General features: G+C 36.0%; 1 protein-coding gene across 7 annotated transcripts in view; it reads left to right on the top strand.

Annotated features, from left to right (window-relative positions):
• NEBL (nebulette) overlaps positions 1-25,668 on the top strand; it is a 506,719-nt gene that overhangs the window by 365,826 nt on the left and 115,225 nt on the right. For 2 of the 7 annotated variants that reach the window (XM_043966342.1, XM_043966337.1), the window contains exons 8-10: positions 2,160-2,264; positions 8,779-8,889; positions 22,240-22,350. The exons of the other annotated variants lie outside the window; for them this stretch is intronic. In XM_043966342.1, coding sequence (XP_043822277.1) covers positions 2,160-2,264; positions 8,779-8,889; positions 22,240-22,350 — 327 coding nt within the window. The remainder of the gene's footprint in view (positions 1-2,159; positions 2,265-8,778; positions 8,890-22,239; positions 22,351-25,668) is intronic. 7 annotated transcript variants of the gene reach the window in all.

The raw sequence follows: 25,668 nt of genomic DNA, 5'->3' as shown, positions 1-25,668 counted from the left end.
AGAAAGAGGAGAGACGGGGCCCACGAGGGTGTGCAAGAACCCTGTAATTTATATTTCAGTTCAATAGAGAGAAGTTAAATTTTTAACCCTTTTTCCAGAACTCATGTCCTGAACAAGTTGCTTATATCAGTGCTTATCAGGAGGTCTACACTGCATAAGTACATACAACACTACAGTGAAGAATGTGAAAGTGATGAGAAAAAGGTGGTGGCAGAAGATTAAAAATAATGAGTCAAACATTTGCCTAATCATTATCGTAGGTCATTTTGCTGTCAGTTACATGACGGGGATATTTGATTCTTCTTTCTTTTTTAATATGACAAAGCAATATTTTTTATTATATCATCATCATTGCCTTAATTACTGGTGGTTGGGTTTAATGGTTTCCAGAAATCACAGATTACATCTAATAATTGAGGAGAAAGGGAAAAATATGTTTGCCAAATACTTAAGTGCTAATGCTTTTTATTTCAAACAACAAAAGATAGTCCCGGATGCCAACTTAACTTGCTTATCTCGAGGAATCATTGCATAGTTGAGATGCTTGATGACATGATTTGCCTGTTGCTCAGATTTGGCTATTACACTATGGGTTAAATCATGTCCCCGAAATACTGCTGCATGAGACAAAAGGCCTCTTTAATGTGATTATTCTATGAATCAGCTAACAATTTTATTCCTTAGCACCAGTCTTGTTATATTTGGTTTGATGTTGCATAAAACTGGGTTATATTATCCCTTATTATGCTGCTCCTTAGAGAAAACAGGCTTCTTGTTATCTAAGTACAATCGTTCCTTCATTTGGCAGTCCAAATGGCTTTCCTAATGTATATGTCACATCATTATCCTACTCTAAAACTTACTGCTTCTTCATGATCAGATATAATATAAACTCCTTTGTCATTCAAAGCTTGCCAAAATCTGATTCCTGTCTACCTTTCTAGTATTGTTTTACACTAGTTCCTTTGTGTATACTGGACTATTCTATCTACACTAAACTATTTTATGTAACCTGATTATTTTCATCTCTTCTGTGACCATTGTTTCCCCTTCTCTAGAACTTAGGTATTGTCTTTATGTGTCATCAAGGATCACCTTCGATCCCACTTCTTCCAAGAAGCCTTCCCTGGTCTCCCCTGTCCCCTAACTAGAAATAATCCCATCAGAGATATTTTATAGCATTTCATTTGATCCTATTCATTTAATTATAGCTTAACTTACACGTTTTTTGAACATTTCTCATTTACCCCTGCTAGATTGTAAGTTTCTGGAAGATTATGCCATTTGAAATCTTTCTAATGCCATGTGAATGAGAAGCAAGCATGGTATAGTGAATAGGGAGCTAGGCTTGGATCCAGGGGAATCTGGGTTCAGGGCCTTCCTCTTACACATATCGATTGTGTGACTCTGGGTAAGTCACTTAACTAATCAGTGCTTGAGGAAGCTCTCTGAGAAGTAGTAGAGAAGCTTCTGACCTCCATCCATAGGGATTTTCTCTTGGAGAGTTTACTATACCATTGTAATCACAAAACCAGTTTATCTCTGTTCTGCTCCCTTGTGCCTAAGCAAATACTGGGTGCTTAATAAATATTTAATTATGAAATGCATTTCTCTTTCTTTGTCTCTGTTTCTCTCTCTCTGTCCCTGTCGATCTCTCTCTCCCTCCCTCCTTCCCTCTCCCTCTTGTTTATACACACACACATACATATATACATATGTATGTACACACATATATGTATACACACACACACATATATATATATATATATATATATAATATAAAAATAAATAAAAACAGAGTTTTCTCATTGCTTTTCAGAATGACTTGTAGTTCCTAGGCATTCCTGTCCTTTTTAATTGTTTGCTGTAAGGATTGTTATATATTTGACCAGGAGAGTGTGGTATGTGTGGCATACTAGTTGGTTTTCTCACCTGTAAAATGAAGAGTTTTCACTTGATTTCTCAGGTGTTTTTATTTTTCTAGCTCTTGATCATAGGAATTCTATCCATGCTTATGCATATGGCAGGGAGGGTCCATTTTGGGAAATTTAAAAAAAAACGTTTCCTACCAGTGCTGTTGAAAAATACATCATAAAATGTTGTTTTTTCCCTTTAAGGTCAAACTTATATTGGTTTCTTTATTTCTTTTTTTTTTTTAGATCCATTATAGAGGAGAGTATAAAAAGTCCAAAGACAAATGTACATTTGTAACTGACACCCCTCTGCTAAACCATGTGAAACACATAGGTGCTTTTATTTCTGAGGTAAGATAATGAAAATGTAAAAAATATTTTATTAATAAGAGTGTTTCATTCTTATAAGCATCTAGGTCTCACATTGAAGCTGGATAGCATCCTCAGAAAAAAATCAGATTAACTTTCCATTAAAGACTTGCAACCTATGTTAATATTAATCTAAATAGTACATCTGAGATTTTATATTGAATTACAAAAGTAACTCTGTTAGGACTCACTATTTATTAATTTACATTTGCAAATGCATCACAATTACCAATTTGTTGTTCTGTAGAACAGTGCCAAGAGATGGATCTGCTTTGTACTAAATATGTGTTGAAAGCATTTTAATTTTTTAAATAATTGGTATAGGATTGGTCTACTTGGCAAATATGTAGCTAATTTATTTTAATGATTAATTATTAAGGTACTCTGAGAAATAATATTATTATTGCTTTATAGTGATAGTTGCATATTGTAACCCACTGGCAGAAGCTATCAGTAGACAGTGAAAAAATATGCTAGTCACGTGTTCCATTCTAATGATATTGGTTTTGTTTTTAGAGGCTTCTTACATACACATGATCTTTTTTTTTTTTTTTTTTTGGTGAGGCAATTGGGGTTAAGTGACTTGCCCAGGGTCACACAGCTAGTAAATGTTAAGTGTCTAAAGCTGAATTTGAACTCAGGTCCTCCTGACTCCAGGACCGGTGCTCTATCCACTGCACCACCTAGCTGCCCCTACATTATCTTTCTTGATGTGATTTATAAGAAATGTATACTTTCAATAGCTAAAAATCCATCTGTGTCCCCTTCCCAAATAATTCTTATTCATACGATCATAGATTTAGAGCAGCAAGGAACTTTAGGGGCCACCAAAACTATGCCCCTCATTTCATGGGTGAGGAAATTGAGGCCATGAGAGATTAAGTGATTGGCCCAGAGTAGGTATTTGAGGTAAGATGTGAATTTGAGCCTTCCCCGACCCTGGTTCTAGTTCCCTCACCACTGTGCTCCCTAATTCTCCATAGAATCTACACATTGAACTTCAGGAATTCCTCTAGATCTTTCAGTCTATTTTGAATATGATTACAGCACTCAGGAGGTCCAACTTTATTCTTGATGCATGATTAACCCACTTCCTCTTCTGACCTTTAAAGAATGCCCTTGAAGTTAACTCAGGACCTGTCTTGTGCATAAGTCATCACTCATAATACTCTGCACCCTCCGCTAATGGTGCAGGTCAAAATCCAAAAAGACTCATTCATTGTCCATAACTTTTATCCCTGGCCCTATATCAATCTTTTTTCCAACGGAGATCTACTGAACATACTGGAGACCAATAGAGAATCACTTCATACTTATGCCCTACAGGAACTGTGATGCTAAAGTTCACAGTCACAGTATCAGAAGAGATATCCAGTGGTCCCACCTACTCCTGAAAAAGAATTTCCTCTCTGACACAGTCAGTATGTGGTCACTCTAAGTGAGAAGAATCTATCCTTCATTTGCATAACTCATTTTATAGCTAAGGATGTGACTTGCTTATGATTATTCAAGAGATAAGTAGAAAAACCTCAAATTTGAAACCAGATCTTCTGACTCTACTCTCAGTATTCTCAAAGAGATGACTAGAAGTAATAGTGGGAAGTTGCAAAGAAACAGGATTGAGCTCGATGGAAGGAAGGACTTCTTTGCAGTAGGAAATAGACAAATGAAGAATGAACTACTTTGGGAGGTAGTGTAATTCTCCTCACCTAGGATGACAACTGCTGAATGTGAACTTTAGCATCACAGTCCTTGATGAATGGAACTATGAAATGATTCTATGACAGTCTTCAGCATATTCCATAGATCCCCTTTTGAAGAAAGATTGATGAGAAACCATGGATACAAGTCATGCACAATAAATGAGTTTTGATCTATACCATGTAGGGGAGAAAAGGGGAGGATCTACATCAATGAGATATATACTGAAGTTTCCATTTTCTGAGCCTTGAAGTTTGCATTTTTTGTTTACCTTTGTAGAAAAATTTCTAGAAATTATGACTATTCAAATTAGAATATTCCCAAGACCTAGACAAGAAACTGGGTAGCAATTTGAAAGGCAATTCACTTGAGCTTGCAATATGCACCATATATGAAAAATTCTGCTCATTCCTGATTCTTACCATTTGGTTTTCAGATTTCTTTGAACTCTTTTGGAATTTTTATGAAAAATGTTTTTGAATTTTTTATGAAAGAACTTTGAATATTTCTAAGTTGGAAGATGCCTCATGATTATGTTAAGCATCTTAAGAAAGGTTGAGGTGGGAAATTGAGGTGCAGGAAATGTCTCACTTAGAAATGTAGGACAGTGTAGATTTTCTAGCAATAGGGATAAGGACCTATAATTTCACTGACATGGAGAGCACCTGAATGCGGGAACTCCCTCTACCACTGCACATTGACATTTTCTCTGCAAATTGGAGTCTTGGAGAGTTGAACAGAGCACTGAGATTATATGATTTGCTCAAGGTCACTTAGTCTACATGTATCAGAGACTGGACATGAACCCAGTCTTCTTTACTCTTGTCTTTGAGGCCAGCTCTCCATCTACTGTACAATGCTGTCCCTAACAGATTTTGTAATGTGATGAAAACAGTAGCAGATCAATCAAGTCCATTCATTTATTCACTCCTCAAATGCTTATAGTTCACCAACCATATGAGACTGTTAGGTGCTATGGCAGATATAAAGATGGCCTGTCTAAAGACTTATATAATATTATAATTTAGCAATGTGGGATTTTTACTCAAATCCATTATTATTTACATAGGCTAACTCTGGTGATCTGTAGGATTTATGTAGCACACAGAACTGATGGATTAGCCACACAGCTCTTTGTGAATGCTCTGTTATTTCCTTTCGTAAGAAGCTCATTAAATGGTTTTAAGTATTGAATGTCAATGTGAATGAACTTGAAAAAAGCATACCCATCGATTTTGGTACAGCTATTTTATATGGTCCCCTCAGATCAATAAAAACTTAACTATCTTTAACTTTTTTTAACATGTGAGGAAAGTCAATTCAACAAATATTTATTGAACCTAACAAGTAACAATTATGAACTGGTTGAATGGCAAATGCAGTAAAGTCTAGTGACAGTATTGATTTTCTACTTGTAGTTATCAGAAGTTGCAGTAGAAAAATGATGTACATGTTTTCTGGGAGTTTTGAACTCTGACCTGTTGGGAAAAGGATAAAATTATATATGTGTGTGTGTGTATGTATATGCATATGTATGCATATGCATATGTATGTATATATGTGTATATATAGGCTTCATGTGTGTGTATATATACATGTATGTATAGATAGATAGGCTTTAGCATAAAATTTCCAACTTAATTCTGCAAACACAGACAGATACCTCTGTTTGGGTACTGTGATGGAGATGTAGAGACAAAAATGTCATTGCTCTTTTCCTCAAGAAGTTTCCAGTTACAATTTACAATTAAGTATTGAGGAAATGACATGTACTGAAATATAGGACCAGGAGTTAGGGGTGGGAGAACAATAGGATGTTAACTTTTTTTTTTTTTTTGGTGAGGCAATTGGGGTTAAATGACTTGCCCAGGGTCACACAGCTAACAAGTGTCAAGCATCTGAGGTTGGACTTTAACTCAGGTCCTCCTGACTCCAAGGCCAGGTTCTATCCACTGTGCTACCTAGCTGCCCGTGGAGCAACTTAACTTTAAAAGAGAGTTCCAAGAAACTAAGAGGAATTTGATGAAAGAAAAATTAGTTTGAATTGGGGGAGGAAGTGGTGATTGGAGAATTGGGCTCTGAAGAAAAAGGAAGATAAATAGGTAGAGATGGGCCCATTTTATTCTAAGCATGCAAGACTGCATGAAGAAATGAATGGAAATGGAAGGAGACAGAAGAACAGGGATAGATCTTGTCTAGTTTCTCTGGAGTATGGTATGGAAAGGAAGGAAATTCATTCATTAAGCACCGATTGTGTGCAGGTCTCTACGCTAGGGACATACAAAGTTTAGATACCTTTATGGATATTGTGTAATGAAGGGGTAAAACACCAGTACTGATAACTAATGCACACTATTACATGATTTAGTGGGGAAGATGGGTCCTAATAAGAGACCTCTTCAGGGAAGAGATGGCATTTGAGTTGGGCTCCAGAAAAAAATTTTGCTTCCCAAACATCCCCTGTGCTGAATCACCTTTCAGTCTTTGTTCACACTTGTCAGTGTGCTTGGAATGCCTCCTTTCCCTTTCCCTTTTATACGTTTTTTTTTTTTTTTTTGGTGAGGCAATTGGAGTTAAGTGACTTGCCCAAGGTCACACAGCTAGGAAGTGTCAAGTGTCTGGGGCCAGATTTGAATTTAGGCCTTCCTGACTCCAGGGTTGGTGCTCTATCCACTGCGCCACCTAGCTGCCCCCTCCCTTTCCCTTTTAAAATTCTACCCACTAGATCCCCTAAGGAGTGGGGAACCAGCCCAGGTTAGAAATGAAGTGGGTCAAAGCTTCTGCACCAATCAGCACTGGGTACTGGCCAGCTTGGGTAAGAGAGGGAGACCCAATTTTTGGGGGGGTGTATTTATGTGTGGGGGGCAATGAGGGTTAAGTGACTTGCCTAGGGTCACACAGCTAGTAAGTATCAAGTGTCTGAATCCAGATTTGAACTCAGGGCTGGTGCTTTATCCACTGCACCACCTAGTTGCTGCCCCTTTTTTGGATTTATATAATTCAACAAGGAAGTAAGAAAACTGCTCTATTTTTGTCCCCTGTAGTAGACAGTTGTAAATTCAGTTGTCTGAATCTCGAAGTCAGGGCTAGAGAATTAAATTTGGGAATCACTGGTTTTGAGGTGAGTTTAAGGGACAGAAAGTATAAAGGAAGAGGACACAGTGCAGAAATCTTGGGGGATGCCACAATAGGACCTTAATAAATACTATTTAATTTTTAAAAACCGAATCAATTTTAAAAACTTATTTATGTATTTTATTTGTAATTCATGGAATAAAACAAGCATTTCCATGATATAGTATAATAAAAAGATGGTTGCACACGAAACAGCAAATCTATCATGTACAACTTTCTATTCCTTTTAAATATATAAACAATCATGTAATTAACTGAGTATTAAGAATAAAAAGGAGATTGAAGGAAAAGTTAGAGAGACAGGAGACCCAGGAAAATATTGTGTCATGGAAGCCAAGGGAGGGTAGATTATTGAGAAAGACAGTTTAGTCAAGGCCATTTGCTACAGAAAGAGTAAGAAAATGGCACTGAAAGCCCAAATATTTTGTTTTTAGGAAATCATTCAAAATTGAGAAGTGGAATTTGAATATTGTGAATAGCTGAGGACTGAGAGTATAGGGAAGAGTATAGGTAGTGACTCTAGACCTCACTAGAGGCTTAATAATAACATCTAACATTTATATATCTCTTTCAAGTTTGCTTTAGACATATTGATCCCCCATTCTACCCCATTTTACAAATAAGGAAACTGAGGCACGGAGAAGTTAAATGTCTTGGCCAAATTTCCAACACAGCATTCAGACTCATATCCTCATGATTCTGAGCCCAGCACTTTATACACTATGTCATCAAGCTACTATTAATAAGTATTTGTTGATTAGTTACTAGTTCCTCATGTACTTTTCCAGTGAATGGGACAAAAGGTCACAATTCTTTGCATTTTGTTAGTGTGATAAGTGATTATTTTAAGAGAAATCTGGATTGCTTCTTTCTTCTGAATCGTTTTGCTGTGGAGTAGAAAATGGGAAGAGGCAATCTGCTGGGTTTGTATTTTACCTGCTTTTGCCAAGAGGAAGTTGTATGAGTGGGTGTCATTCTGCCTTGGTAAGGATTCAAATACTGAATGTTGAGAATCAGTAGCACATTTTTTTAAAAAAGGCTGTGGATAGCAGAAAGTCAATTATTAGTTATTCTCTAAGTTACTCACTCTGGTCTTTGTATTTGTATCGCTAGTGAATTTTAATAACTTTCACTTTTTCTTTTTTGTTTTGTTTTGTTTTTTGTTTTTTAGTGAGGCAGTTGGGGTTAAGTGACTTGCCCAGGGTCACACAGCTAGTAAGTGTTGAGTGTCTGAGGCTGTATTTGAACTCAGGTACTCCTGACTCCAGGGCCGGTGCTCTATCCACTGCACCACCTAGCTGCCCCATATAACTTTCACTTTTTCAAAAATGCACATGTCCCGTTATTCTGGTATTTGCTTCACCACTGCCCAAAATATACAAACATCTTTAAATTTGCAGATAGATAATTTTGCTTCTTGAAACACGCAGAGAATAAATGGAAATAGCAATATTTTTACTTCCTTGCTTATTTCATTCAAAGCCGTCTCCACCATCTCTTAATAAGACCTTGCCTAAAAGTTTCAGTATCTAAAAATCTTGGAACTTTTCAAATTTTTTTTTGATCTTCAGTTCGATTATAGTAGAATGGATATTTTAAATATTCTTTCTGTATTTATGGCAAAAGATAAAAATGTTATTTTTCCCTTTTGTTTCACTAGGCCAAGTACAAAGGCACCGTCAAGGCAGATCTTTCCAATTCTTTGTATAAGCAGATGCCAGCCACAATTGACAGTGTATTTGCAAGAGAAGTTTCACAGCTTCAGAGTGAGGTAAAGTTTTCCAAATATTTTGTTTGACCATTTAAAGTAAAAGACATTATTTAGAATGAATTTAGCAATTCTTTAGAACGAATAATCGTCTGCATAATTATTATACATCATAATTATTCACAATGAATAATTAGAATTGTTTACAAAAATGTGGGCATCCAAAGTTGAATGATAGTCAATACCTAGTGGTATTTTATATATTAAAGAAAGACAAAATATATACATGATTATTCCAGGCAAAAGACACTGTTTTTATCACAAGATTCATTTAGTAATGCTTTATGGTCATATGACACATTGGAATCTCATACATACAAACTGACTTAAAGATAACTTGGCAGATATTATTTTGTTACCTTGCTACGTAAATATCAGTGGTATCATCATCAATAACCATTATTGTCATCATCGTCGTCGTCGTCACCATCATGATGATGGCATTTTGTTTGTTTTTGCAGGGAACCCCAAAGCCTAGCAATTTAGCCACATATGAATGATTAGTTGCCATGATTCCAATTTGGTGCTCTACCAATCAGATCAGTATTTACTGAACTTTTTAGGTCCATGTCTTAGTAAATTCCCATTGAGACATTTTCAAGATAGCAAATTAGGGCCCTGCAATAGCCAGGTCAAACTCAACATACAGGAACTCTTGTGCTATCACCACTTCTAACAGCTCTCCAACTCAAGGCCTCCCACGATCTCTAAGCTCTCCATTCTCAAGGAAAGAGCATGATCCCAAGATGGTCATTGTGAACTGTCCTTAAAAGATTTGAATCTCTCTATCTCTTTTTTTAGTTTTCTTTTGCTGATCATGAAAGTATTTTATTATTATCCAGTTACATTTAAAAATCGTTTTCAACATTTGTAGTTCCAAATTTTTCTCCTCTCTCCCTTCCCTTCCCCCTCCCCAAGACAGAAAGCAATCTGATATAGGTTATATATGTACAATCACATTAAACATATTTCTGCATTAGTCATGTTGTGAAAGGAGAATCAACACCAGAAAAAAACCTAAAAAAAAAGAAAAAAAAAACAACAAAAAAGTAGAAACAGTATGGTTCAATCTGCATTCAGCATCCACAGTTCTTTTTTCTGGATGTGGAGAACACTTTTCATCATGAGTTCTTTGGAATTGTCTTGGATCATTGGCACTGCTGAGAAGAGCCAAGTGTATCACAGGTGATCATCACACAGTGTTGCTGTTAGCTTGGTGTGTGTGGGGGCACAAAAAGCCCCGAGGTTTGAGTGGAGAGAAGGAAGATATATAAAACCAGAGAGTGAGGACGGGGGGGGGGGGGGCTGACAAGATTTAGGAGGACTCCGGAGACTAGAGACCCTGAGAGGAATGGACAGAAAGGGACGCCAGAGGCGAACAGGGAGCGGAGAGCACAGAAGCGGTCAGCACAGGGTACAGGTTGGAGAAAGCGAAGATTAAGAGAACAGAAGGACGCTGGAGTACTAGGAGAATGGAAGGAGAGGTCAGTAAGAGAGAAACACAGGGGTTCAGCGGTGGCAGTATGGAGAGGAAAGTTAGATGCAGAGGGGTAGACAAAGTGAAAGGGCCTTGGAGTTAGTGAAAGGAGCTGAGCAGTGAAAGTGGAACATACCCTAAGGCAAGAGGCAACAAGGGCCCTTATTGTATTAAAAAAGTTCCAGGCGCAGCAGGTGGAAAGAGACACACCAGAACACAGTCAGGTTGTACATTTTATTTCCCTGTATTCTTAATTTCAAATCGTATCTCATAAATAAACTCTGCTTTGATTATTTAGTTAAGAGGCTTCTTAATCTTTAGCTTATCAATTTTGGGAGTGGAGCAGAGTGGTGGAACTCTTTAAACGGCCCATATTAAATTAATAGTAGTCAGATAACCGAATAGTCAAAAGTCCCCAGATAAGTCCTCCAATCAAATTAGGCCCCCAAATTAGACCAGCAAGCTAGTTAAAATATTTTTACACAGCACAGTAGTATTCCTTCCATTCATCTCATATTTGCTTCTGCTTGTATTATGTTCAGATATGTTGTCTTGGTTGAAGTACTTGAAGAAATCTGGCCTCACATAGATACATAGTTGGAAAAAGGAGTAGTATTTTAATAGGTAAATGACATATGATAGTGGTGGAGATGATGGTGGTGATCATTGATACAAGAGGAGGAGGAACAACAACAACAACTGCTCCAATGGAGGTGAAATAGCTTCAGAGCTGGAAAGCCATAGTTTCAAGGCCTTTATCTGACACTTTTTGGCTGTGTGATCCTCATTTATTTTGGAAGCATTTAGTTCTTTGGGAAATTCTATAGTTCTGACTTTTTAGTTTTGGGTAGAGACTTAATGATCCCATTACATTGATATACCACAATGTTTTCAGCCATTCCCCAATTGATTGGTATTCCCTTGATTTCTAATTCTTTGCCTCTACAAAGAGAGCTGCTATAAATATTTTCATACATGTGGGTCCTTTTCCATTTTCTATGATCCTTTTGGGATACAGACCCAGTAGTAGTATTACTGGGTCAAAAGGTATGCACAGGGACAGCTAGGTGGTGCAGTGGATAGAGCACTGGCCCTGGAGTCAGGAGTACCTGAGTTCAAATCCGGCCTCAGACACTTAACACTTACTACCTGTGTGACCCTGGGCAAGTCACTTAACCCCAATTGCCTCACTTAAAAAAAAAAAAGAGCACAAAAGGTATGCACAGTCCCATAGCCCTTTGGGCATAGTTCCAAATTGTTCTCCAGAATGGTTGAATCAGTTCACAGCTCTACCAACAATGCATTAGTGTACCAATTTTTCCACAGCTTCTCCAACATCTATTATTTTCCTTTTTTGTCATATTAGTCAATCTAATAGGCGTGAGTTGGTACCTCAGAGTTGTTTTAATTTGCATTTCTCTAATCAATAGTGATTTAGAGCATTTTTTCATATGGCAATAGATAGCCTTGATTTCTTCATCTGAAAACTGCCTATTCATAACCTTTGACTATGTCTCAATTGGGAAATGACTTGCATTTTTATAAATTTGTCGGTGTCTTATTTTGAAAGACTGTTTCTGGAGAGAAATATTCCATGCTTTTAGGAAAGTCCTACTAGTATTTTACAACAAAATGCTCAGAATCACAGAATTTCAGAATTGGAAGAGATCTCAGCAGGCAACAAATACAACCTATATCTGAGAATGTATTCCCATAACACATGCTAGAAGTGATATTTAGCCTCAACTTGAAGCCCTCCAATAAGGGGTAACTCTCTATCTCCTAAGTCATTCTACTTATGGATAGATAGCTCTGCTCTTAGGAAGTTTTTCATGATACCAAAACTAAATTTACATCTTTGCATCTTCTACCTCCTGGGGTCAAACAGAACAATCTATTCCCCACATGATGGTCCTTTAAATACATGAAGATAATAATCATGACCCCTGTGCCCCTGGAGTCTTCTCTTCTCTAGGGTAAATATCATTCCTTCAAATGATTCCTATATGATATGATATTACCTCTCTGGCTGTCCTCTCTTTTAAGTTTGCTAATTTATCAATGTCATTTTAAAATTGTGGTGCCCAGATATGACCATGATACTCTCTTTGAGGTCTGGCGAGGGCAGAGTACAGTGGGATTGCCACTTCCCAATCCCAAGAGTTATGACCTTTCAGTGCAGCCCAAGATTACTCCTGCTTCTTGGATTTTCCTATTCTACTCTTGACACCCTGAGCTTAGAGTCTACTAAAACCTCTTGATATTTTTCAAACAAACTGCTGCATAACTGTGGATCTATCATATATTTATGAAATTGATCTCTTGATCTCACATGCTAGATTTTACATCTATTCCTAGTAAATGTCATGGTATTGGAGTCAACTCCATTCCCCAACCTGTCCGAATATTTTTGGACCATGACTATCATCTGCTACATTAGCAATCCAGCCCAACATCATGATGCTGCTTGTGCCTTTATCCAAAGCATGGATAAAAATGTGGACTAACCCAAGGACAGTGGCAGATTCCTGGAGTATTCTAACAATAGACTCACTGCTATGTTGGCATCAATCCATTAACTGCTATTTTCTCTTTAGCAGTTGCCACTTATCTTGAATGGTTGGGAGTTTAGTCAAGACAGATCGTGAAGAATGAGCCAAGAAGCTGCTAGAATTGATGAAAAGCTACTTTTTGAGTCTACAGTTAATCAGTTCTAGAGGCCATTTAATTGTCCCATTGGTTACCCAGGTAGATAGGGCATAATGGGTAGAGATCCGAACCGGGAGTAAGGAAGATCTAAGGTTAAGTCCTCGAACCATTATCCTAGGCAAATCACTTAAACTCTCATTTCCCCAGGCAATTATCTAAGGTTATAAATTGCAGCAAAAATATCACATTGTATTGGTAGCATGCATTTCATTACCAGGGAGTTTCTTGTATCAATGAAATTGCAGGTCTAGCTGTTGTCCCAATCATACTATCAATCTCTTTCTCTTCTTCACAAGAATTTTTCAGTATTCCAATAAATCCATAATTAGCCCATCATTGGTGTGGGTACTACCTCATTGGTACAAATGACAATTTTATCTCTAGTGAAACTGAAGTTCTGGGCATTACGTGTTCACTTTCCTATCCTTGTTCCATCTTTTTCATTCATTTCCTCTGTTTCTTTACTGTTTTCAATTTTATCATATTCAAATGATCATGGTTTATGGTTCAATATAGAATAAGAGTGTAATGTATTTGTGAAATGAATATACAGATAAGATCAAGAATCCCAAATCTGTTTCTGATCTCTTCTTTTCCAGGACAAATCATCAGAGTTCCTTTCATCTTTCCTTTAATCCCTTTGATCATCTCTGTGACCTTTTACCTTTCAGTGATGGGCTTTCTTCCTATTCATTGGTTCACAACCTTATCAAGAGTTCCTAACTCTTCCTTGGAGATGGGTCTTCTTTCAGGACTCTTGGATCACACATCTACCTGACTTTCTCTCCCTTCTCCAGCCCTGACACCAAGAAACATAGTTTAAAATATCATGTAGACAGACCACTCTTTTCACTTCATCCCACCCTCACTGTTTTTCTGGCAGAGGATGCCTAGCTTGTTTCATAGAGCTTTGAAAACAGATAATTCTCTTTAAATGTTGAGGCTTGGTATCATTTCTAGAACATCTTTTAGTACTTAGTAATTATAAAATCCAGCTTCTTCACAAGTCAGCAGTAAAGAAGTCTCAGATACGGGCTGTGAAGCTAAAAATATATAAAATTGAAGTTCTACATCCTTGACCATGACTAACAGCACACTTTATTTTTACCTCCAACATCTGGTAATCTATCCACTTGCTGATATAGGCTACTTTATAAAGCAAATAATTATATGTTGCCCTTGATGTAGCTGACAAGAAACAATTATGCAATAATTACAAAATAGAAGAAAATCCTTATTTTGTTACTTTTCAACAAAGGTAACATTTTCAGATCTTTAAACACTATTTTGGGACTAAGGGGGTTTTCTCTGCTTTGTGAAGTCTCTCCCTGTGTGTGTATGTGTGTGCGTGTGTGTGTATGTGTGTGAAAGAGAGAGACAGACACAGACACACGGAAAGACAGAAAGAGACTGAGACAGAGAGAAAGATAGAAAGACAGAGAGAGATGTCACTGTTTGGTTAATGAACCAGCAACCTTCAAAAATTAAGATTTGTGTTTGCATTAATGAGGATGGTTTGCATATATATGCATATATTTGTGTCTGTATTTATTTACATGTGTATATAAAATATGTGTTTATTTTTTATATTTTATAATTATTTATAAATATTTTATATTTACTTTTTGTGGGGAGAGGTGGAGGTGGTCTGGACTTATGGTTTCATTGCTGTAGGGAAATTCCATTGTGGAATTTCCCTCCACTATTGCACATCTTATAGTTTTATAGAGTTGCCTGGAGCACAGAGAATAAGTGATTTGTCTCTACTTATACAGCTAGTATATGTCAGAGGTAGCATTGAACTCCTTTCTTCTTAGTTCTGAAACTGATCTTACTAGTCTAAGAGTCAAATTTATTGGGTTCTGTTATATCTGACTCTGTGACCTCCTTTCGGTATTTTCTTGGCAAAGATACTGGAGTGGTTTGTCATTTCTTTCTTCAACTAATTTTACAGATGAGGAAACTGAGGCAAAGAAGGTTTAGTGACTTGCCCAGGGTCACATAACAAGTAAGTCTCTGAGGCCAGATTTGAACTCATGAAGATGACTCTTCCTGACTCCAGACCTGGCACTCTATCCACTGTGCCATCCAGATGTCCCTGGATCTACATACTTTTAGAAATCCCTTTTTATGCCACAGTTTTTTGATATGTAAAATGGTGATTCAAATAACTTTTCTTATAAACAGGAGACTGTGAAAGAGCATGGGTTAATCAACAATTTCTATAAAAATTAAGTCAATAATACAGTATTATGTGTGTATTAACCTTGAATCAGAAGTTCAGAGGATTTTTGGAATAACAGGGGAGTTCCAGAGAAAGCTAACACATTTTTTTTCTGAAGTAGACAAAATGTTGCCTGAATGGTAAAGTTTAAAAACAAACAATCAAAAACTCTCCCCAAACAACTTAATTTATGTCATAGAAGTATAGTGATATAGAAAAGAAAACCAAATTAATGTTTTGTTATAGAAAATCCTTCATAGATATATAGCATGTATGTTTGTAATTTTACACCATAAAGGGAAGAGAATAAACTTTTACATAATGCCTACTGTGTGTCAGGCACCATGCTAAGTGCTTTTTTCTTTTTTGACAAATAGCTTATTTGACCAAAAATAATGATATAATTCTTGTAAGCTTCCTTTAATAAATATTCCATTAAGTTTTTATAGAAATAAATTTTATTTATAGAATTTATAGAAAGCCTGCATTTTTCATTGCTTCATGCAAAAATTACTTAGTATACTCAACCAATTTCAAGGTGTTTTAATGTGATATTTAAAATGATTGCATTGCTCATAGACAAACAGACTTAAGTAGATTTTAGCTATCTTTAATGTGAAGTTGTACTCAGTAGTATGGGAAATTTAAATAATTAACATTTTTATCAAAGAGTTGGATAAAGACATAAAAAAGGCAAATAACACCTGGAGGACAGTCATGATCCAGAAAATTCCTTGAAGGTCTTCATTCAAAGACTGGATGTCCATTTATTGGGCCTGTTGTGGGGATTTGGGGGTGGATTAGGTTGAACTAGCTGGCCTCCAAGGCCCCTTCTTTCTGAAATTCTGTGACTGGATGATTGCTTTATAGGTAAAATATGTAGAAAATTTTGTAGCTCCTAAAAACTGTTTAATTAATCACATTCTCTGTTATCCACGAAAGTCATGAACTTTGCTTTTAAAAGTATATATAGGGGCAGCTAGATGGCACAGGGGATAGAACACTGGCCCTGGAGTCAGGAGTACCTGAGTTCAAATCTGGCCTCAGACACTTGATACTTACTAGCTGTGTGACCCTGGGCAAGTCACTTTACCCCCACTGACCTGCAAAAAAATAAGTACATATAGAATAATGATAATGGTAATTAAAATCATCATCTAACAAAAAAGAAACAAATATAGATTCCTTAGTTCAGCTAGAGATCATAGACAAGGAGTATTTTTCTAAGAGCTGTTTGTTTGTTGGTTGTGTGTGTGTTTTGCTGTTGTTGTTGTTTCTTTTCTTTCTTCCTTTTTTAAAAAGAGATTTCCAGATTGGTAGAGAAAATGCTGGGTAGCTCTTCATTATTGTTAATCAATTATTCCATTGTTACAATACAAGCCTATTTTTTCTAATTCTTGTCTCTATATAGAAACTGTTTTTCCTCCAGTCATTCTTATCCTTTTATTTTCTATTCCAAATAACAGTATATTGTAGTCATTATGGGAGAGTAGTTAGAGAGCTGGCCTTGGAGCCCAAAAGATCTCCTCTATTCAAATCTTTCCTCTGTTACATACCGGCTCATGATCCTGGGAAAGTTATCTTCTCAGCATTCTAGCCCACTCTTTATCCAAGATTATTAAGATAACCTGCGGGGCAGCTAGGTAATACAGTGGATAAAGCACAGGTCCTGGATTCAGGAGGACCTGAGTTCAAATCTGGCCTCAGACACTTGACACTTACTAGCTGTGTGACCCTGGGCAAGTCACTTAACTATATTGGTAGAATGAGTTTCTTCATCTGAAAGTTACTTATATCAGTAAAATCACAAGTCAAATCCAAAATAGAACACATTTATAAAGGCTTTTAAGATTGGTAAAGTTTTTTTTTCATACATATCCTTGCTCTTTTAACTTCTCTTAATAGATCTATTTTCATTATCTTTAATAATTTTGGTTGTTCTCCATTTAAAAAATTTAATCATTTCCACTTTATGGGTTATTATTCTTTTTTAATTATTCAGAATGAATTATTTTAAGTTACATGCTTTAATATTTTTTTCAAGAAAACTCACAGACCTTAACAAAAAAAAAGCTTTTTACTTTTTTATGTCCATTATGTGAAAAACCTTATGCTGGTTATTTATAAAATGTCAAAGTGAAATGTGCGTGAATGTTCTAGAAATTACATTTTCTGCATAGACATCATGAAAAAATGCTGTAAAACTCAGATTTTTTTCTACCTCTTTTTATTCTGATATGATAAACATATATACTTTTCTTCTTGGTATAACCAAATGCAAATAGGTCTTATGTTTGTGATTGGGGAATGCATCTTTTCCTATCTTTATGGGAGAAATCCTGTATTTCCTACTGCCTTGGTTGAAAACTAAACCATGAGTGTCTGCCATCTTGGAAAAAGTTCTAATCCCTAAGAATGGCTCCCATTCTCAAATGGCTATTCCAGTTTCATCCAGTTCCCTAATATAGACACAACCTATATCTGCTTAGCTTAGGTTAGAAGATTAGAGCTGAGTGCTAGCAACTGTATTTGAGATTTATGTAGCAAAATTCTTACAGTCCATGCCTAACCACAATCTTGTAAGAGCAATGACTACCAGGCCTCTAAGACCCCATAGCAAACTGAGAAAATTAAAGCAGAATGTGTTTCATTCACATTCATCAAGTCAATACGCCTTTATAGGTTGAAACTAAAATGGCAAGTACATTTCAAATATATAATCAAGATTTCAGAATATAGATTATAGAATGGAGTCATAAAGTTGGAAGAAAGTCTAAGATTATTTGGTCCAACTCCCTTATTTTATAGGCAAGGAAACTTAAGACCAGAGAAGTTAGAGGGAGTGCTGGTACTAGAATCTAAATCTTCTTACTCTTAATATATTATGCTATGCTAGTAAAAACAGAACAAAACAAAACAAAACAAAGAATACTTAGTAAGTTCTGGAAATGTTAAACATTCAGAAACGGAAATACTTAGTGCCTCAAAGAAATGAAGAATGAGCACTACTACTATAATCTTGCTTTGAGTTCTTGTTCATGGTTTAGATGCATACTATGATTGCTTATGTATGGTTTGGGGGAAGAAAGTTGGCTCTATTAGCTCCCAAAGCACTGGTTAGTATTGTGTATGATGTTCTTCTAATATAAGTAGTAGCCAACAAAAAAAAACCTTTCCCAAAAGCAAGACCCCTGAAAAAAGAAGGAAGGGAGGAAGAAAGGAAAGAAGGTAAAAAGAAAGAAAGAGAGAAAGAAAAAACAGATAAGTGTGACCTCTTACCAGTAGTGGACTTGAGAATCCAAAGACCAAACAAAGGCATTCAAATTAGAGGTTTGAAACTCCTTCAAAAACGGTCATGGATTGCTCCAAAGTTCATGGGAAGAGAGGTCAAACCCTATCACAATCTCCAGTGACATCATTTGAGATTGTTTTTGTTTTTGTTTTTTTAGTGAGGCAGTTGGGGTTAAGTGACTTGCCTAGGGTCACACAGCTAGTAAGTGTTAAGAGTCTGCGGCCGGATTTGAACTCAGGTACTCCTGACTCCAGGGCCAGTGCTCTATCCACTGCGCCACCTAGCTGCCCCAACATCATTTGAGATTAAAGCATGGATATTCAAAGCCTTTGTGATGTTTCTAGTGTAAGGAATTCTCAGGCTGAAAACTCCTTCACTAATGCAGATCTCAATCATTCTATTAGATAATGAATAAGTTCTTAGAAGTAGCTTTTGGTACATAAAGGTTGAGGGACTTGCCCAGGGTTATGTAGCTAGTAAGTATCAGAAGTGGAATTTAAACCCAGCTTTTCTTGATTCCAAGTCTACCACACTATTAATTTCTCCCCAGTGTTTCAAATTACTACTGTATTACAATGGTAATTTCTTCAGTAAATATTTATTAAGCAACAGCCATATATATACATATACATATGTATATACATACCCCCCCATATATATATATATATATATATATATATATATATATATATATGGTTGGTGCTAAGTATTTACTGATGAAACGTTATTAGTGTTGTGTGACATACATGCATATATCTATAAATCTATATATATTTATCATAGGTTTGTGAGACACAAAGATAAATGAAATGTGATCCTTGACCTCAACCAGAAAATGGCATTCCATTTCCTTTCCATTCTGAAGTCTTGGAATTACAAGTTTTGCTAATATCTTGCCAAAGTGAAGTTCAAAGTTCAGTTTAAAAATTCAACAAATATTTATTAATGCTGCAGAGTTTACTGATAAGTCTGGGCAGTATAAAATTGATCCAAGATATATTTAGATTCCTGCCTTATCCAGCTTGACTGTACAGCTAGAAATAGTTTCTTCATTTTTCTTTGGCTTGTAGACACGAATTCATTTTACATAAATAAAAAAACACAAAATAACATAAACACAACAGATAAGAAACAATGAGAATAATAATAAAAAGGCATTTTAGATCCAACGTATGGAAGAACTATCATATCACTCAAACAGTATGAACTTATCTCATCTGTTGATCTTTGTCATTCTTATTCTGTTAACCTAAATATCCTATATGTCTTTTTTTGGGGAATTTGTTCCAAATAAGGCATGCCATATGGTGTTCAGCATATGATCTGTCTAGCCTAGTAGTAAGTCACTTACCTTCTTGGTCCTTTAGTCTAAAGAGGTCAATCTTGGTTCTTGAAGGCCAATGCCAATTCAGCATAAGTTCCCAGAGATCCTTCCTTGCTGCAAAGCCTTTGGATATAGCTCCAGCAATCAGTTATGTAAACTCCTCTCCCCAAAGTTCTGACAATATCTTAATTTTCAAATCTAATATTCCTTTTCTTTATCCACATCCTTCTTGACCTCTGTGCAGCCTTTGCCACTTTTGATCTGTAATTTCTCCTTCATTTTCTTTCCTCTCTGGGTGCTTATGACATGCCTCTCTCTTGGTTCTCCTATATTCTATTTGACTTATTTTCAGTCTCCTGTACTGGATATTCATTCAGGTCACACCTGCTAAATAACCCTCCCAGTAGTTGTCCCACTGGATTCCAGTTCTAGCCATACTCACACAGGTCCTATCTGACATAAGACACCATGGAAGATTTTATGGAAGGATATGTTGCCTTTGATTATGTCAACTTCAATTTTCAACCTTCCCTCAAACTTAGCTTTAATATTGGGCATTTTGCCTTGGGTTTGAACACTTTAATTTGCCCTTCTCTATTCCCTGATCCTGATTTTTTGTGCCTCTTTTCCTGAAGGGAGCAGTTATGATAACGGGATTCCTTTCTCTATGGCTATTTGTTACTCAATTCATAATCATAACAACATAGTTCATTTGATCATAGATTTTGATCTGGAAAGGAATTTTTTATCTCAATAAGCAAAATTATGATCTGCTCATATTCCATTTTTTCTATTTTCTTTCATAACTATGTCCCCTTGTACAAATTTATTGAAAATGTATGCTCTCTATCCCTTATTTTCTCATCACAGTCTCATTTCTTACTGTAAGTAATGTATTATATTATAACATTTCACAGTAAACGTGATATTCATCAAATAGCATTTGTATAACAGACAGTTGAAATGATAAGACATTAGAATTACTCAGTATTATGAAAGGAGAAAAATGTTTTTAAGATAATGTTAAGTATTAGCAGTTACTGATTGCCATCTGCAATTCTGTTGCCTATATTTTTTATATCAGCACAATTAATTAATTTGTTTTGTTAAAATACTTAGTTTTAATCACATAATAGGTATCAACTTAGCCAAACAATTTAGTAATGGAAAATATTATTGGTATAACAGTGATTTTATCAGATTAGAAAACTCCCAGTGTGGAAACTTACTTTTCCACTGCTGTTCTGCAACTTGTTTGTAACTTGCAGTTTTAAATGGTTGATTGAGGAACTGAGAGAGTCACAACAAGAATGTCAGAAGTAGGTTTTGAACCCATATCTTGACTTCAAATTCCAACCTCAATCAACCACATTATGCTCTCTCTCTCTCTCTCTCTCTCTCTCTCTCTCTCTCTCTCTCTCTCGCTCGCTCGCTCGCTCTTGCTCTCGCTCTCGCTCTCTCTTCAAATTAACTTGGATATTGACTCAGTAATCCAAATTTTTTAGAATTTTTGGAATTTAAAATCTTTAAAATATTCTAGTAATTCTGTAAAAATCTGAAAAGTTGGAGATCATTGAATTATATGAAAAATTGTGTAGGTGGTATATTTTTCAGATGTTGGCTTGAATATGTGAAATTTGCTGCTGTCATAACTGTAGCCATATAATGTCAAAACAATTCAGGAACCACATGGTTTCCTTGCTTACACAATGCAAAACAGCTGGTTGTCTTGAGGTTCCCACCAATCTCCCATTTTTGGTTATTTTGGCATCATATAGATAGATCTAGCAGGTGTTGAGATAGCCTGAAAGATTCCAAAATCCTAAAGATTTCTGCAATATGCAGTCTGAGATTTGAGTTAAAGTAGGATTTGGGGGTGGATATTCATTTGTGGGGAGAAAGATTTTTAATAATAGCTAAAGGGTTAAAATTAGAAGTTGAAAAAGTAATACTAGGAACAAAGAGTTAAGTATGTTAGATGTTGAAACAAATTCCAACATTGGTGATGGAATTCTAGTGTATAAGAAAGCATTTTATCTATTGCGTAATCCAATAATTATAGATCTTGTTGAATGAAAATTAAAAAGATTAGCATTTGGGGGCAGCTAAGTGACACAGTGGATAGAGCACTGGCCCTGGATTCAGGAGGACCTGAGTTCAAATCCAGCCTCAGACACTTAACACTTACTAACTGTGTGACCCTGGGCAAGTACTTAACCTTCATTGCCCCGCCCCCCCCCAAAAAAAAAAAGAAAAAGGAAAAAAAAAGATTAGCATTTGATGTAACAAACAAAGAAAAAAAGTCTGGATATATTTTTGTTTTCAAGGTTCTCTACAAACAGAAACACGATGCTGCAAAAGGAACATCAGACTATTCACATATGAAGGAACCACCTGATGTAATACATGCCATGGAAACCAGTAAACATCAAAGTAATGTAAGAGTATTTATTTGTCATTTGCCCGTTACAGACACATAGCCATCTTATGTCTCTTTCCCAACAGCATGTAAGCTGCTGGATAGTCAGTACTAACTTGCTTCTTGTTTTTCTTTTAAAAAATTTTTTTTTCTTGCCTCAGTGACACATACTAGCTATATGACCCAGAGTAAGTCACTCACCCTCTTGGTCCTTTAGTCTCGAGGCATCAAACTCAAATAGAACTGAGGGTCACTAATCTATACATAAGAATCCATTCTGGCTACCTAAAACTTAGTTTTAAAATGTAATGTTATCTATGGGGTTTAAAATTTTTTTTTAATTTATTTCTGAATTTTTTATTTTTTTTATTTTGTTAAATATTTACTAATTACACTTTAATCTGGTTCAGGGTCAATAGAGAATGTTTCCAGCAGGCTGAATGTTTGCTCTAGACAACTCTCTAATGTATAAATTATAATGTGCAAGTTAATATATAAGATCATGCCAATCTGTGTTGGTGGAGAGAGTTTTATCCCCCAGGGAGTTCCCTCCTCTAGTGTAACCACAGGTCCAGGCACTATCCCAGTCTCAAGGGCAATGAACAGAAATCTTTTCCATAGGAGGCCCTTAAGAAGTGCTTATTGAATTGCATTGCATTGATGCAGCAATTAAAATGCCATATTTCCTTTTTTTTCCTCCTAGGAACATTTTGGTTCATGTTTAAATATTATGATAAGGCTAATTCCCCTTTTCTAGAGCAGGCCACCTCTTTCTCCCCTTCTCCAGTTGTTTATTGGAGAGCTATTCTCTCTAAATGGAATCATAAACACAAGCAAGTCTGTAACTACACTTCCAAGTTTAGAATGTATGCCATATTTTATAAACCTGCCCTGCAGACATGAACTGATGTTTAATTTTAGAGGGTAAGAAATATACTTGTGATCTACTGAGGATTAATTTTCTATGACTATTTCTCACCATATAGAACTCTGACTTCAGGGTCATACACCTTAGCAAAGGTAATCTGTAACAGGTATATCCTTTGGAGGCAGCTGATTAGCAGCTTTAAATTGCTGTAAATCAAGGATAAAATAAGAATCTCATAAGATTCTACTTGAAATGACTGTCAGAAAATCAAAGTTATTTTACAATGATGGGTTAAAATGGACAAAAAAGAAATTATGTGTAAAAAGTTAGGACTGATCACATTGGAGTTTCCAGGAGGGTGGTTTATGGTGAATTTCTAACCTAAGGTGCTATGATTTAACTGCTTTAAGAACAAAATAAGAAAAACAACAACAACAACAACAACAACAACAACAACAACAACAACAACAACAACAACAAACCCAATCTTCATCACTACTGAAGGGAATGAATAAAAAAAAACCAAAATAAGATTTTACAAAGTAAGTACTAAAGTTGGTAGTCAAACTAATTTGGTTTTGTGATATGCTGTTATCTAGTTTATAAAAAAAGGGGAAAGAATGAAAGAGACAAATTTGCTTAAAAAAAACTCTCCTAGAGCTTCTAAATGTAACTAGATTTTGTAAAAAACAAGATAAGAGGTAATGGTTTAGCTATAGTGGGTAGATGAACTTTGAACAATGGCATTTAGGGAAATACAGACATAAAACATTCATTTCAAAGAACTTGAGTTTTATTGTTTTTGAATCTTCCTTTTTTAAAGGTATACTGTTAAAATGCCCAAGGGACTGAAGGAATCCAAGTAGAAAGCTCTTTTTATCCACCATTCAATACTGTATACCTGGGGGAGGCAAGATGTGTGTTTATCTAGATTCCTATGCCAACTCAGTCCAATCTTTACAGGTGGAGTTTGTACATATAATAGGATTAGAAAGTGTTTAACATTATTTGCTGAGTTTTTACAGTAAGACTGCTGCTTGTAGTCTATCATGTGAAATATGATATTCTGTTAGTCAAGACCATGTAAAATAATACATTTATCTTTATGAAATTTTCATGTAGGCCTTCAAAGCCACAAGAAAAATTCTTCCCTTTGGTTCTACAGACATAGACATGTGTAGAAGGCAGACTGTTTATCATATCTTCAACAATATTATATTCTAGACTAGAAGAATTCACTTTACCTTAATTCTTCAATAATCATTCTTCCTCAGAAAAAGAGACATTTATTCTTGATTATAGTGAATTTACTTTGAAGAATTGTCAAATAATGGAAAATAAGTTACTTATTTTTAACTAAGATTGTTTAATTACTTAATTCCCTACACTATAAATCTGGGGTACTGATTTTTTAAAGCAATGAAATGAAGATTAGCAAACTAAACATACTTCTCTTTTGTCTTCATATTTTCATGGCAGAGCTACAATAGCACTTAAATGTTTGTGGTAATGGGGAGAGTGAGAAGCATGGCTAATGGAAATCCACATATAATCCCCAAATCTTATTTAAACTCTTAGTTGCAATATCCTTTCCAAGTGAAACGTCATCCTAAATCTGTTAACAATGAGAGGAGAGATAACTTCCAGGGATGGAGCCATGATGACAGAGTAGAGGAAATATTCAGCTGCACTCTCCAAACAACTTTAAAATAGCACCTCAAATTGAATTTTGCAGTGGCAGAAACAAAAAAGGTCAGAGTAAGATATTTTTCCAGCACAAGATAGCTTAGGAGGTCAGAAAGAGAGACCTGTGAAATGGGTAGAAATTGACCTGAAGTCCATGTGGATGGAACTCTATTGGTGGGACCAGGTGGTGGTGACAGAAACAGCAGCAACTTTGGGATCTCTCAAGATAGAGACAATAAGAGTAACTGGCAATTTGTCAGAAAGAGTTTATAGAGTATCCCTGTGCTAGCCTTGGAGACAGGAGGAGACATTGACAAGTCCATTGTCTATAATAACTTCTGCGTCATAGTTCAAGTATAAGAGTAGCATTTTTGGTTGAGGGAGCAGAAGTTCTGAGGGCAATTATCTCTTTTGGCCACAAGAAACCCTGAGGACTGGTATTTTTTCTGGTCCCAGTGATCAGAGACCCTGAAGAACACCATATATCTGATCCCAAGGGAGCAGGGGCTCTGAGGAACGGTGTTGTTGCAATCCCAAGGGAGCAGGGGCCCTTTCTGTGTAAGGACCAGAATGCAGACTGACGACACCTCTCCCTGCATCATACCACCCTGGAAACACCAAAAAATTCCAACCCCACAGAATTAACTGAAAATAATGCTGCAGAAAAGCCTGAAGCTTGAGACACTGCCCCTGCCCATCTCCATTGCAGGGAACAGAGCCAAACTTTAACATAAAGTTCCAAATCAAGAAATATGGTGAGAAAGTGAGCAAAAAAACAAAAAA

This window comes from Dromiciops gliroides, chromosome 5, assembly GCF_019393635.1.
Source record: "Dromiciops gliroides isolate mDroGli1 chromosome 5, mDroGli1.pri, whole genome shotgun sequence".
NCBI classification, from domain to species: domain Eukaryota; kingdom Metazoa; phylum Chordata; class Mammalia; order Microbiotheria; family Microbiotheriidae; genus Dromiciops; species Dromiciops gliroides.
The sequence above is the reverse complement of the archived record's forward strand: the minus strand, read 5'-3'. Positions and strand labels throughout refer to the sequence as shown.